The 15,426-nt window shown below is 50.9% G+C and overlaps 1 protein-coding gene across 2 annotated transcripts in view; it reads right to left on the reverse strand.

Annotated features, from left to right (window-relative positions):
- luc7l3 (LUC7-like 3 pre-mRNA splicing factor) overlaps positions 1 to 14,648 on the reverse strand; it is a 23,338-nt gene extending 8,690 nt beyond the window's left edge. For both annotated transcript variants that reach the window (XR_011592147.1, XM_070874097.1), the window contains exons 1-9: positions 14,503 to 14,648; positions 11,872 to 11,938; positions 7,512 to 7,551; positions 7,278 to 7,425; positions 6,818 to 6,892; positions 5,792 to 5,896; positions 5,531 to 5,692; positions 3,419 to 3,705; positions 486 to 652 (exon numbers count right to left, since the gene is read on the reverse strand). Coding sequence is in view for 1 of the 2 variants with exons in the window: in XM_070874097.1 (XP_070730198.1) it covers positions 486 to 652; positions 3,419 to 3,705; positions 5,531 to 5,692; positions 5,792 to 5,896; positions 6,818 to 6,892; positions 7,278 to 7,425; positions 7,512 to 7,551; positions 11,872 to 11,938; positions 14,503 to 14,601 (1,150 nt within the window). In the remaining variant the exon portion in view is untranslated. The remainder of the gene's footprint in view (positions 1 to 485; positions 653 to 3,418; positions 3,706 to 5,530; positions 5,693 to 5,791; positions 5,897 to 6,817; positions 6,893 to 7,277; positions 7,426 to 7,511; positions 7,552 to 11,871; positions 11,939 to 14,502) is intronic.
- Between the last annotated feature and the right edge of the window lie 778 nt (positions 14,649 to 15,426).

Here is a 15,426-nt window from a genome sequence, read left to right on the forward strand (position 1 = left end):
AGAGAATGTTTCCCCTCGTGGGGGAATCTAGAACTAGGGGGCATAGTTTCAGAATAAGGGGTCGCCCATTTAAAACTGAGATGAGGAGGAATTTCTTCTCAGAGGGTCGTGAATCTGTGGAATTCGCTGCCCCAGAGAGCTGTGGAGGCTGGGTCACTGAATATATTTAAGGCGGAGATAGACAGATTTGTAAACGATAAAGGGGTCAAGGGTTATGGGGAGCAGGCAGGGAAGTGGAGTTGAGGCCAGGATCAGATCAGCCATGATCGTACTGAATGGGGGAGCAGGCTCGAGGGGCCGAATGGCCACGCACTTGTTGTGTGGGCGATTGCTCAACTCATTTAGTGTGTGAATAGCAGCTTCAGTTCTACAGCTGCCTCAACATAAAGGGTTCCCTCCTGCTGGTGGAGAATGCTGGAGCGGCAAATCACTGAGAAGCTACTTAATAAACACCAGCGAGAAACGCAGAGCGAGATCCCGGGTACCTGTGTCCTTTGACCTCCTCTCTTTCTCTCTGCTCCTGCTCCTGTGCTTGTGTGACTTGGCCTCCCGACTCCGTGACCTGCGCCGATCTCGGCTCCGGGACCTGTGTTTCCTTTCCGATCGGTCCCTGCTCCTGTCGGATCGGTCGCGGCTCCGCCTATCCTCACCCCTTTGGTGAAAGCAGAGTTGCAGCGTACACTTAGACAGGACCAACCATTAAAGGATTTAACAAAACCCATCCCAGAATGGGGCAAGAGCCAATAACCGCAACACCAGACTTGCATTTATATAGCACCTTTAGGATTGTAACACATCCCAAGGTGCTTCACAGGAACGATTACCGAGCCACATAATGAGAAATCAGGGCAGGTGACCAAAAGCTTAGGCAAGGAGATCGGTTTTAAGGAGTGTCAAAGGAGATGGGAGGGGAGCCCAGGCAGTGAAGGCTGGGTTACTCCAGACTTGCCGTGTATACATAACAGAATCGTCGCCATTGGGTTGTGAGATGTATTTGGTTGCCATGGTACTGAATACGCCCCCTTTAGAGGCTCCAGAAAGAGCTGCAGCCTGCTCACTGCGCCCCGCACCAGGAGCATTGTATGGTGGCCCCGTGCAGCCACATTCGCAGGCAGCAGTAAACAGTGACACTGCTGCATGCCTGGGGCAGGCTGCTAAAAGCTGAGGTGTGACTCTGAGCAAACGGACAAAGGACACATTCCTGAAACATAGCTAGCTTCACAGCTCCACGCTGCAGGCCATCAGTCGGAGCTACCCCCAACAATCAGAGGGAGCAGAACAAGCCGTGACCACAGACCTCTTGCACACCCCCACCAGTGGTTCGATCTCTGCCAGTGTAAGTGTCTATAGCGCCTTTCTCAACCTTGAGTCTTCCCAAAGCACTTTACAACCAATGAAGCACTTGTGGAGTGTAGTCGCTGTTGTAATGTGGGAAACGCGGCAGCCTATTGCACACAGAAAGCTCCCACACACAGCAATGTGATTAATGAGCAGATTATCTGTTTTAGTGATGGTCGATGGACAAATGTTGGCCCGGGAAACTCCCTGCTCGTCTTTAAATACAACTGCGGGATCTTTCACACCCACCCAAGGTTTGGCCACTCCTCCGACAGTACACTGCCCCCTCAGCTGAGATTACGGGCTCATCGCCTGGAGTGGGGCTTGTACCCACGACCCTCTGACTAAGAACGAGCAGCGATCAGATATACACGGCCGACACCTTGGTTCAGTCTGGGGAGAACAAACAGCAGCTGGAACTGGCCTCCGACAGCTGGCCTGGGACTGGGAGAGTGGGAGAGCTATAGCGGCAGAGAGAGGTGGGTTTGCAGCGAGCAAACGACTGAAATGCCAATCTGAGGGACCCTGGGTGATAAACCTAGACCCGCTGGTTGCTTTCAGTCACTGACAGAGCTGAGAACTCGCACACTCACCCAGGTAATGGGTTGCAGTCAGAGGTGGGAGAGAGGGGTTTGTTTAAAAAGGGGTTAGTTCAGATGGTAATACAATGTATAAATGACACATAAAACTAGCATTTAAATAGAGCGTTTAACATTGAAGGACGGCCCAACTCGCTTCAGAGACAAAACCACAAAGTTGAAGCCCATGGAATAAAAGGGACAATGGCAGCCTGGATACGGGATTGGCTCAGTGACAGGAAACAGGGAGTAGTGGGGAACGGTTGTTTCTCGGACTGGAGGAAGGTATACAGTGGTGTTCCCCGGGGTCGGTACTGGGAACACTGCTTTTCTCGATATATATTACTGACTTGGATGTGGGTATACAGGGCACAATTTCAAAACTTGCAGATGGCACAAAACTTGGAAATATAGTGAACAGTGAGGAGGGTAGTGATAGACTTCAGGAGGACACAGACAGGCTGGTGGGATGGGCAGACACATGGCTGATAAAATTTAAAGCAGGAAAGTGCAAAGTGATACATTTTAGTAGAAAGAATGAGGAGAGGCAATATAAACTAAAGGGTACAATCCTAAAGGGTCTCCATGAACAGAGAGACCCCGGGGTATATGGGCACAAACCGTTGAAGGTGGCAGGGCAGGTTGAGAAAGCCGTTAAAAAAACTTACGGGATCCTGGGCTTCATAAATAGAGACATAGAGTACAAAAGCAAGGCAGTTATGGTGAACCTGTATAAAACACTGGTTCGGCCCCAACTGGAGTATTGTGTCCAACTCTGGGCCCCGCACTTTAGGAAGGATGTGAAGGCCTTAGCGAGGGAGCAGAAAAGATTTACCAGAATGGTTCCAGGGATGAGGGACTTCAGTTTCGGGGATAGACTGGAGAAGCTGGGGTTATTCTCCTTGGAGCTGAGAAGGTTGAGAAGAGATTTACGCAGCGAGTGCTTAGGATCTGGGATGCGCTGCCTGAGAGGATGGTGGAGGCAGACTCAATCAGGGCTTTCAAAAGGGAGTTGGATAAATACCTGAAAGAAAAACATTAGCAGAGCTACGGGGAAAGGGCGGGGGAGTGGGACTGGCTGAGGTGACCTTGCAGAGAGCCGGCACGGGTTCAACGGGCCAATGGCCTCCTGCCATGCTGTAACCGTTCTATGATGCACAAGGTTTTCGCTGTGGCGATGGTAGAAAATAGCTGAAGATTATAACCAAACATACCGGCTATTCAGTGGCTCCTGCTGGTGAGTGCAATGCCAAGCAGGGCTGGTCAGTGAGCCTGGGCTCCCACACACACAGAAAGGGCATTTGGAGAAACTACAAGTGGACTGTGGCTACCGCTGTCGGGAAGGGGGGAGGGGCTCCCCATCGCCGGGGGGTTGGGGCTCCCCATTAGCCAGGGGGAGGGAGGAGGAGCTCCCCATTAGCCGGGGGGGGGTGGGGGAGACAGCCGGTCTGTGTCGTACACTTGATCGAATTCTCTACATCCTCTACGCTGCTATCCCGTACCTGCTCCGTTTCTTCTCCCGCTCCTTGCTGCGTGAATGCTTGCGCTCTCGTGATCTGCTTCGCCTCCTGTCCGACGCCCGGCCGGAGTGGGAGTGTCGGCTGCGGGAGTGGCTCCTCCGGCGCCGTGCCTCTCTCTCCCGCTCCCGCTCCTTCTCTTTCTCCTCCTCTTCCCGGCGCCGTTTCTTCTCCCGCTCTTCCCGCTCGCGCTCTCGCTCCAGCTCCCGCTCCTCTCTCTCTTGTTTTAATTTATCATCGCGTTCTGGTTCTTCCGTCTTCTTTCGCACCTTCTACCGGGCAGAAATAAAGCACTAAAATACTCCGGCCCACACGTCAATATTCACCACCTGCTGACAAACAGCTAACAACACATCAACCTCAACGTTCCCCAATTCAACATTTCATTATTTTCTTCAGTTCGGCAGCAGCAATCTCTCCCCGCCCCTCTCCCCTCCCATCTGTGGGAAGTCCGGCAAGAACCACCAAATAAACCCACTTGAACTGCGGATGTGCAACTATTAAAATGACTTGCATTTCGATAGCGCCTTTCACAACCACGGACATCTCAAAGTGCTTTACAGCCAATGAAGTACTTTTTGGAGTGCAGTCACTATTACATAAGAACATAAGAAATAGGAGCAGGAGTCGGCCATACGGCCCCTCGAGCCTGCTCCGCCATTCAATAAGATCATGGCTGATCTGATCATTGACTCAGCTCCACTTCCCCGCCCGCTCCCCATAACCCCTTATTCCCTTATCGTTTAACTGTCTATTTCTGTCTTAAATTTATTCAATGTCCCAGCTTCCACAGCTCTCTGAGGCAGCGAATTCCACAGATTTACAACCCTCACAAGAAATTTCTCCTCATCTCGGTTTTAAATGGGAGGCTCCTTATTCTAAGATCATGCCCTCTAGTTCTAGTCTCCCCCATCAGTGGAAACATCCTCTCTGCATCCACCTTGTCAAGCCCCCTCATAATCTTATACATTTCGCTAAGATCACCTCTCATTCTTCTGAAATACAATGAATAGAGGCCCAACCTTTCCTCATAAGTCAACCCCTCATCCCCGGAATCAACCGAGTGAACCTGCTCTGAACTACCTCCAAAGCAAGTATATCCTTTCGTAAATATGGAAACCAAAACTGCACGCAGTATTCCAGGTGTGGCCTCATCAATACCCTATATAGCTGTAGCAAAACTTCCCTGCTTTTATACTCCATCCCTTCTGCAATAAAGGCCAAGATACCATTGGCCTTCCTGATCACTTGCTGTACCTGCATACTAACCTTTTGTGTTTCATGCACAAGTACCCCCAGGTCCCGCTGTACTGCAGCACTTTGCAATCTTTCTCCATTTAAATAATAACTTGCTCTTGGATTTTTCTCTGCCAAAGTGCATGACCTCACACTTTCCAACATTATACTCCATCTGCCAAATTTTTGCCCACTCACTTAGCCTGTCTATGTCATTTTACAGATTATTTGTGTCCTCCTCACACATTGCTTTTCCTCCCATCTTTGTATCGTCAGCAAACTTGGCTACATTACACTCAGTCCCTTCTTCCAAGTTGTTAATATAGATTGTAAATAGTTGGGGACCCAGCACTGATCCCTGCGGCACCCCACTAGTTACTGATTGCCAACCAGAGAATGAACCATTTATCCCGACTCTCTGTTTTCTGTTAGTTAGCCAATCCTCTATCCATGCTAATATATTACCCCCAACCCAGTGAACTTTTATCTTGTGCAGTAATCTTATCGAATGCCTTCTGGAAATCCAAATACACCACATCCACTGGTCCCCTTTATCCACCCTGTGTGTTACATCCTCATATTCCAGCAAATTTGTCAAACATGACTTCCCCTTCATAAATCCATGCTGACTCTGCCTGACCGAATTTTGCTTTTCCAAATGTCCTGCTACTGCTTCTGTAATAATGGACTCCCAACATTTTCCCAACCACAGATGTTAGGCTAACTGGTCTATCGTTTCCTGCTTTGTAAGGTGGGAAACATTAATCAGCAGCCTCGTCCGTTTACTGAATACACAGGCCCGCAAGAGAGCAGCCTCACCAGAGCTCTGTCCGACTGGGACACCGCGAACTCCGCACTCACCTTCAGTTCCTCCACCGTGGCTTTGATCTTAGCGTAGCCCATGTGCTGCTTCCCCATTAAGTGATCGTCGACCCGGGATTGGGCGTCTCCCACGATGAGGAACGCGCCACACACTTCACACACCTCCATCTGCTTCTCCTGGGCTGCAAAGCTCTCGATGGTCTACAGAATCAATGATTTTTTGTTTTTAAAACAGATAAACAGTTAGATGCTGCTAACTATGTGACACAAGACTTAGCTGGCCGGCCGAGGGACACTCACCGAGCTGGCGGATCGCAGCTGCTCTCGCTCATCCTTCAGTTGTTCGACAAGTTTCATCATCCCCTGGGCCTCTTCCACCTTCCCCTCAGAGCCAAGCTCCTCAATCTGCACCCAAACAAAGAAAACAACGCATGTGTATAGCACCTGGCACATCCGCAGGACACTTTACAGCCAATGAAGTACTTTTGGAGTGTAGTCACTGTTGTAACGTAGGAAACGCGGTAGCCAAAGTGAGCACAGCAAGCTCCCATACAGCAACGACCAGATCATCTGTTCTTGTGTTGTTGATTGAGGGATGAATATCAGCCAGGACACAGGGGAAAAGTACCGTTCTTCAAAATAGTGCCATGGGATCTTTTACGTCCACCTGAGAGCGCAGACGGGGCCTCGGTTTAACGTCTCATCCGAAAGACAGTGCAGCACTTCCTCAGCACTGGCACTGGAGTGTCACTCTGGATTATGGGGCTCAAGTCTCTGGAGTGGGACTTGAACCCACCCCTTCTGACTCCGAGGCGAGAGTGCTGCCCACTGAGCCACGACTGAAACAGTCACACTGTCTCCTATCTGCAGAGACCCACCATGTGGGGTAAATGGTCCTGGAAACATAACCTGCCTCCTGCAGCCCCTCATTACAGAGTCAGTTTGGGTCAGTAACAGAGCACCCACCCCAGCGGGAAATACTCAGATCTTGGACCAGCCTCGTGTACGGAGCATGCTAAATTTCCGATTAGTCTCATTCTTTGAGATCTCGGTAGTTTCACCGCAGAGACGTACATTCCACCATCCCAGCGACGGGGAAATCTGCCCAAGCTCCCTCAGCGTAGTTTCTGGGCCAAGCATGATTGGCAAATACCGACAGAACCAGTGCGCGTGTCACTGCCCAGCTCGGGCTGTTTTAGTAACACTACAGGAAACTTGGCTCGATTTCCTGCCGGTCAGCTCGAGAGACACCTCAGGAAGAAAGTTCTGGAAATCTAAAAAAGTGCCCTTTTAGGAAATGTTTGCACCCGGGTCCTCCGCTCTAACCTGTTCCAGAAGCTCTTCAATCTTCTCTGTTAGGACCTGGCCTTTCTCTTCATTCTTACTCACGGGCCCTCCGGTCTGCAGGGGAAACAGAACAAGCAACCCATCAAATGTCAGCAGTCAGCAACACAACACAGGTAACTATCAGAGCCTTTCCATCACACGCTTAGCACAAACTGGCCCGCCCCCATCCACACCCCTGACACGCCCCCACCCTGTCACACCCCCATCACCGCCCCACCCCCATCACCGCCCCACCTCCGTCACACGCCCGCCCCTATCCTACCGCATATTACTCCCTCTCAACACACCTCCCACATTATACACACTCCCAGCAAGCCGTCCTTAGGGTCCTGTGCAAATGAGCAGAGTTTAAGGGTGGGAGTTGGGCAGGGAAGGCCAGCAGCCACATTGTGCTGCTGCTCTCAGAGTGCGACTACCTGCGCCTGGCCCTGCCACTCACGGTGGTTCCTGTCGTGGTGTTCTGGGACAGTGCCAGTCGAGCATGACCCCGACGAATGCGCCGTTCCACATCAGCCATCAGGTTCTGCAGGTAACGTAGGAAATCTTTCTCGTAGCCAACCTTCATAAAACGAGAGCTCTTTTCATAACTGGGGAAAAAAGGAAAAAAAGTCACTTGGCAGCTCTGCACACTGGGGGAGCTCGCTCACAAGAACCCACACAATCAGATACTTACTATTTCCGCAGGTTGTCGTCGTGAATCTTCTCACAGGGACCTGAAAGAGAAAAACAAAAATCAACATCTCGAATGGTATGTCTGCCGCCCTTTCACCCCAAGCACCAGTTAGGTCACACAGTAAATTCCCAGCAAGTCCTGTGGCTCCAAATATTACCACAGACACAACCTTACTCACACTCAAGGATTGTGATTCAGAAGCTGAAGTAGAGAAAGCCACAGAAAAGGCCAATAGCAATTTGTTTTCTTAAATAAGGACATAGAATAAAAGTGCAAGGAAGCAACGATGAATTTGTTTTGGTCAGTTAGAGACTGCGTGCTGTTTTGGGAGCTCCACTCTAGAAAGGACAGTAAAGCCACAGAGAGGGTCCAGTGTAGATTCACTTGGATGGTGCCAGGGATGGGAACTTGAGTTATGAGGAGAGACTGGGAGTGTTCCCACTGTAGCAGACAAAGCTACAAGGAGATTTAATCGAGCTATTTAACACAATTAAGGATTTGTCTAGCTGGGTGGGACTGCACTCGCCTGGTTCCATCCTTATCTATCCAGTCAGTCAGAGAATCACCTGCAATGGCCTCTCTTCCCACTCCTGCAACACTATCTCTGGTGTCCCCCCCAAGAGTCTATCCACGGCCCCCTCCTATTTCTCATCTACATGCTGCCCCTTGGCGACATCATCCGAAAACACAGCATTAAGATTCCACATGTACTCTGACAACACCCAGCTCTGCCTCACCACCACCTCTCTCAATCCCTCCACTGCCTGATTGATCACACTGCTTGTCCGACATCCATGCTGAAAAAAGCAGAAATTAAATAAACCGCTGTCTTCAGTCCCGGCCACCAACTGCGTTCCCCCCTGCCCCCCACCCCATCTGAGGCTGAAGCAAACTGTTCACAACAACTTGTTTATATAACGCCTTTAACGTAATAAAACAAACTCAGTGTCCTATTTGGCCCCGAGCTTAGCTTCTGACTCTTTAACTTCTCCCACCACCCCTGCAGTAGCCCATCCGCTCCTCAAACCCACATCCACGGCCTTGTTACCTCCAGACTCAACCCGTCCAATGATCTCCTGGTCAGCCTCCCAAGTTCTAACCTCCATAAACTTGAGTTCATCTAAAACTCTGCAGCCCGTGTCCTAACTCGCACCAAGTCCCGTTCACCCACCACCCCCGTGCTCGCTGACTTACCATGGCTCCCACTCACCTGTCCTCATGGTGTCAGATTTTATCTGATAACGTTCCTGTGAAGTACCTTGGGATGTTTCACTACATTAAAGGCGCCAGATAAAAGCAAGTTGTTGTTTTGAGAGCGCAAACAAGGAAGGGCTGGTTGGACGGGGAGTCAGTGACGAATAGCCATCAATAAAAGTCAGGAGAAAGATGCAGCAATGCCTTTAGAGAAGGTTATATGCCCCAAACATGCCTTTATAGGTTATATGCCCCAAACATTCTTTTATAGGTTATATGCCCCAAACATGCCTTTATAGGTTATATGCCCCAAACATTCCTTTATAGGTTATATACCCCAAACATTCCTTTATAGGTTATATGCCCCAAACATTCCTTTATAGGTTATATGCCCCAAACATTCCTTTATAGGTTATATGCCCCAAACATGCCTTTATAGGTTATATGCCCCAAACATGCCTCAAACATGCCTTTATAGGTTATATGGCCCAAACATTCCTTTATAGGTTATATACCCCAAACATTCCTTTATAGGTTATATGCCCCAAACATTCCTTTATAGGTTATATGCCCCAAACATGCCTTTATAGGTTATATGCCCCAAACATTCCTTTATAGGTTATATACCCCAAACATGCCTTTATAGGTTATATGCCCCAAACATGCCTTTATAGGTTATATGCCCCAAACATGCCTTTATAGGTTATATGCCCCAAACATGCCTTTATAGGTTATATGCCCCAAACATTCCTTTATAGGTTATATGCCCCAAACATGCCTTTATAGGTTATATGCCCCAAACATGCCTTTATAGGTTATATGCCCCAAACATGCCTTTATAGGTTATATGCCCCAAACATGCCTTTATAGGTTATATGCCCCAAACATTCCTTTATAGGTTATATGCCTCAAACATGCCTTTATAGGTTATATGCCTCAAACATTCCTTTATAGGTTATATGCCCCAAACATTCCTTTATAGGTTATATGCCCCAAACATTCCTTTATAGGTTATATGCCTCAAACATGCCTTTATAGGTTATATACCTCAAACATTCCTTTATAGGTTATATGCCTCAAACATTCCTTTATAGGTTATATGCCTCAAACACTCCTTTATAGGTTATATGCCCCAAACATTCCTTTACAAGTTATATGCCTTGCCGTGGGGAGTATTTGAGGGAGAGACCATTGCACCTTTTAAGGGATGCATATATAAAGAATTGAAGCAAGGGGAATTGCAGGACTATGTGGGGAGAGTGGGGCAGTGGGATTAGTTCCGGATTGATTGAGCAAAGATCTGTCACAGGCTCAATAGGCCGACTGGTGAAGAGTTCTATGGTCCTCTCCTCAGGCAGGTGAGTGCATTCTGACCCCTGACCTCCCGTATACAACTCGAGCCCTGCAAGTAACCTTCACTCGAGCAGCCATAAGTTATAGACTTAGACCAGACATGGGTAATAAACAGCAACTTCAGTGATGCAGAGAAGCAAACGAATAGCAGCCTGCTCCTATCACATGGGCTATCCAATGCCCACAGTACGCTGTAGAGTAGCGCCGAGATCAAAACAAGCACTCGGTTCAAACCCAACAGATTGGAATGCAGGCAGTGCATGCTCCCTGGGCCATGTCTCAGTATGCAGGAAGCTTTTTATCTAGGCTCTTTACACCCCCGAGTGCATCAGACACAGCAAGCACACCTTCCCGTCACTAATCTGCTGATATCTGTGGCTTTAGTTACTGTTTGTGGGGAGCCATGCTACAATTACCATAACCAGAACAGTTAAACCGAGGCCCAGTCTCACCCTCCCCCTCAGGTAGATCCCACAGCACGAGTTGAGGAGCAGACGAGTTCTCCTGGCTTTGGGATGTCCGGAGGTTGTGAAAGGCGCTATATAAATGCAGTCTGTCTGTCTTCTTTAGTGTGCCCAGGGATCAAACGGAGATCCCTCTTCAGTTTACACTAGCTGACAAGTTCTATACTGTGTCCTAATGACCAACTCCAACTTGGGAAGGCAGCAGGTTAATACCGAACTACACTACACATCATCTTCAGTTATGGAACAAATCTTTAATGATGTAACATAAATGTTATAGTAATTAAGTTCAACCATCTTGAGGGCTAAGAAAATAGTAATGGCCAATGTACTGATCGATCGATATTGGAACACATCAAAGATCTCATGTTTGCATGGACTTCCCACCAACTGTTACCCCACCCTGCCCCCCCAAGTGGACACAGGATGTAATTACAGTGTGACATGTTTACATTGGAAGTTATAAAAGTGCACAGAAAAATTTACAATGGAAATAAAACGACATATTGTGGGGCTTTAAAATGGGGGTTGAATTGCGTACACACCTCCTGGGCCAAGTCTCCCTGGCATCTAACTCTGCTTCACCTGAAGTCTACACTTTGTCTCGACTACCCGTGTGCTTGGCTCCACTTTCTGCAACCTAGCTCAAACAAGCACCTGATTACAACGATCATATCGAAGTACACGGGAACATTTTCTGTAAGGGAAGCTTGCTTTTAAACACTTGTGTACCCTGTCGGAATTGACACAGTAATGCCGCACTACCGGAGAGAATTCCTTCACCTGTCACAGAATATTAAACAGCCAGCCACAGGTTTAGAACAACTGCTGCACAATGCTCAGTGCACCAACCTTCAGCACCAACTGCATTAATACGTTTAACAGCTGCCCAGCCACAGCAGGAGCAGCTCAGGAACCAGCAAGTGCATTCTTCTCAGGAGCTGCAGCATCTTTATAAACACAGACAGGCAGCTTAATCCTTCCTGTTTCTCTCATTCAACGGTCTCCCCTGAAGGTGCCGACTCTGGCTGGGTTCAGTTCTACAATCACTGGCTGGGGGGAGGGAAATCTATCCTTCACAGGTAATGGCAGTCTATTTGACTGAGTGGGCATCCCTGCTGAACCTCACATGTCTGTCAGGGGTCACAAGACAGCAACTGGAGCAGGAACCCTGGGGTTTTCGCCCACATTAACTCCAAGGCAGATACCAACTGCAGCACCTCACCTGGCACCAGTGTCCTGGTTAGCTTTAAATGACAGAGCAGCCACAGATCATCACTTCCCCCAGTGTAACTAAGATTTGAAAAACAGGATCATGGTGAAAGTGCGACTAAATTAAGCAGTCTTACCCAGATCAGACCGTGTGTTGGTAAATAACTCGGCTGGACAGAATCCGCACAGGAAGTATTTACACACCTGCAAAGACAAGACATAGTTCAGTAACAGTTTCTCTTTTATCCCGTGCATCATCTCCGCCCCAGCCCAAAAACATTCCAAATAAGTCAGTCACATCAGATTATTCTCCTAAACGGCTCAGAAATTTCACAACAACCTGCGTATGTTGCTGAAGTATCCAAGAATATTTTAAAAACCAACGACGTCCCAAGTCAGCCTGCTCTCCAGGGGGATCCCGGCCCGTGCTCCAGACAAACTACTTTCAATTCCTCAATCAGCTCCCGCTGGAAATGACATTCATTTATCCCGGGAAACACAAGCCAGGAGGAGGAAACACTGGACCAAGTTTTGAATACGGGAATAACTTCGATGGGTCTGTTGGTGCACGCACTGCCCAGTGTAAAACTGCCCCAGACACACAGATTCAGGATCAATGCCCAGTTTGGCAGAGATAGCCCATCTGGGCCGGGACAGTATCAGCACATTAGTGACGGGCTCAGGGGACAGGGGCAGAAGGAAGTCAGCCAGAGTATCTATTCCTGACCGTCACCCAGTGAGCTCCGCTGGAATGTGTGCGGGTGGGCTACAGGTGAGCACAGGCCGAGATGCCAGTTGATGCACTGCTATGTGGCAAAGGGCTGGAGGGCCCCTGCCACACCACAACCGTTAGTGCTTTCGGGAGGGGATAAAAAAAAGTGAGGGCCTCCCCCACCCCCGTCTGTTATTCACCTCCCAAAGAGCTCACGAATTATCTGAAGACAGACAGCATTCTCTAGACAACAGTCGCAAGATAGATCATTTCTAGAGTCCCAATTGAAAGCATGCAGCCACTCATCCTTGCAAACTGCTTAACAAACCTCAAACTACAAGCTTCAAAAGCATAATGAGAGACATGTACGACAACAGGATATTCTGTTCATAAAGTTACACTCGTGACATTGGCCACACCCAGTTCATGATTTCTGCCACATTGAAAGAAAGGTCAGACGGGGCAGAGATGGATCTGCAGGCACACTCCCACCCGCCCTAATTTATCCTGATGCAGCTCAGCGTCATAACACTCCTGTGAAGCACTTTGGGACATTTCACTATGTTAAGGGCGCTATATAAATAGAAGTTGTTGTTGTAGCGTGTTAGCATACTTTCACTATTGCTTAAAAGCCAGTGTCAGTCACAATTACCGAACCAAAGCAACTAGAGCAGGACACGAGCTTGAAATAGTTAGAGAGAGAAAAAATGACCCAATGGTGACATAAACATTCAGAATTCAAACGACAAACAACTTAAAGCCCACAGTGCCTGGGCTCTTTAAAGTCCGTTGCCGGCATTATTCGGTCATCGAGATTTATTTACCGTGATTATTCTAAACACTACATCTTTTACAATGTGTCTCGTTAATAAATCTGTGAGAAACACGATACACAGGGTCTCCGTGTGTTATTGGTGACGAGGAACCATTGGAAGCAGCTAAATTGGGAGAAAAGCAACAAAACTGCAGCCCCTAATTGAGTTCTGAGTTTAGACTAAAATCTTCTTGGATGCTCACTGCAATTACACAAATAGCAAAGTACAGAGACCCTTCCCCTTTCCCAAAAATCAAACTTCAAAAGTCTCCTCAGGAAGTCTCATCATTAATTCAGACTGAAGTTTCGGAACGCAGCATGGCTCATTTTATAAATGAGTGAGTGCATTCTCCAACAGGAAGTTTATTTTCCTCTAATTCCCAATGGAACTCGCCAAGTACAACATCTGACGGAGATTCACGGCTGTAACCTAATCAATTATTAACCCATCGACAATCAGTGACTGTGGTGGTGGTGGGGAGACACAGCAAAGCTGCTCATTGCTGGCCGAGGTCTGGAGCTCAGTGAACCCAGAGAGCAGAGTCTGAGCCGGGGGGGGGGGTGGGGGGGATCTACCCCAAACACCAGGGCACTGATCAGGCGGCCCCGCAGCATTCCTCCCACAAACCAATATCCCTGCGGACAGCGCGGCCCAGCGCTCTGCTCCAGCTGGACATGGGGTGAAGGGGGGGGGGGGGGGTCCCTGAACACACTCGGGGGAGACGCTCCGACATTTCCCCGACAGTCGGTGACCGGGCACCGGGGGAGCCGGGCTCCACCGAGGCCATGTGCCCAGATTGCTGGAGTGGGAGCAAAGGACTTGCATTTATATAGCGCCTTTCACAACCACTGGATGTCTCACAGCACTTTACAGCCAATGAAGTACTTTTGGAATGTAGTCATTGTAATGTGGGAAGGGGGGGGGGAGAAAGGTCAGAGGGCGGGGGAAGGGAAAGGTCAGAGGGCGGGGGAAGGGAAAGGTCAGAGGGCGGGGGAGGGGAGCAGCTTTGCCGCCCACATCGGACACAAATGCGAAACTCCCGATGTCGCTGCCCCTCTCCCTCTCCCTCTCCCCCGGGCCCGGCCCCTCTCCCCCGGGCCCGGCCCCTCTCCCTCTCCCCCGGGCCCGGCACTGAGGAGGCCGCCCGGCCGGGGGGCGGCGCTGGGCCGCAGGCTGAGGCCGGGCGATCGAGAGTCGGGCCCGGTTCCGGTCCCGGTCCGCTCCGGCCGCCCGGCACTCACGCTCTCATCGTCCCAGCGCACGTTCTGCCGCTTCTCGTCCGGGGCCAGGTTGCGGTCGCGGCCCATCAGCTCGTCCAGGAGCTGCGCGTTCGACAACATCGTCCCGGCCCGCGCTCGCAAAATGGCGCCGGCCTGTTCCCACAACCCCCCGCGCGCGCTCCCGGCCTGCCCCGCGCGGCCCCGCCTCCGCCGGTTGCCAGGGCGACCCAGTCGAGCAGTCGTTGGTGGGGCCGGTTATTCAGGGCGTCCCCCCCCCCGTCACCACCCCCCCCCCCCCCGGTCACCCCTCCCCCCCCCCGTCACCACCCCCCCCCCCCCCGGTCACCCCTCCCCCCCCCCGTCACCACCCCCCCCCCCCGGTCACCCCTCCCCCCCCCGTCACCACCCCCCCCCCCCGGTCACCCCTCCCCCCCCCGTCACCACCCCCCCCCCCCGGTCACCCCTCCCCCCCCCCGTCACCACCCCCCCCCCCCCCGGTCACCCCTCCCCCCCCCGTCACCACCCCCCCCGGTCACCCGTCACCACCCCCCCCCCCCGGTCACCCCTCCCCCCCCGGTCACCCCTCACCCCCCCGGTCACCACCCCCCCCCCCCCCGGTCACCCCTCCCCCCCCCGTCACCACCCCCCCCCGGTCACCCCTCACCCCCCACCAACCCTCCCCCCTACCCTCCCCCCCTCCCCTCCCCCCCCTCCCCCTTCCTTTCCTTCCCCCCCTCCCCCTTCCTTTCCTTCCCCCCCTCCCCCTTCCTTTCCTTCCCCCCCTCCCCCTTCCTTTCCTTCCCCCCCTCCCCCTTCCTTTCCTTCCCCCCCTCCCCCTTCCTTTCCTTCCTTTCCTTCCCCCCCTCCCCCTTCCTTTCCCCCCCTCCCCCTTCCTTTCCTTCCCCCCCCTCCCCCTTCCTTTCCCTTCCTTTCCTTCCCCCCCCC

The sequence above is a fragment of the Pristiophorus japonicus genome, unplaced genomic scaffold, assembly GCF_044704955.1.
Source record: "Pristiophorus japonicus isolate sPriJap1 unplaced genomic scaffold, sPriJap1.hap1 HAP1_SCAFFOLD_678, whole genome shotgun sequence".
NCBI classification, from domain to species: domain Eukaryota; kingdom Metazoa; phylum Chordata; class Chondrichthyes; family Pristiophoridae; genus Pristiophorus; species Pristiophorus japonicus.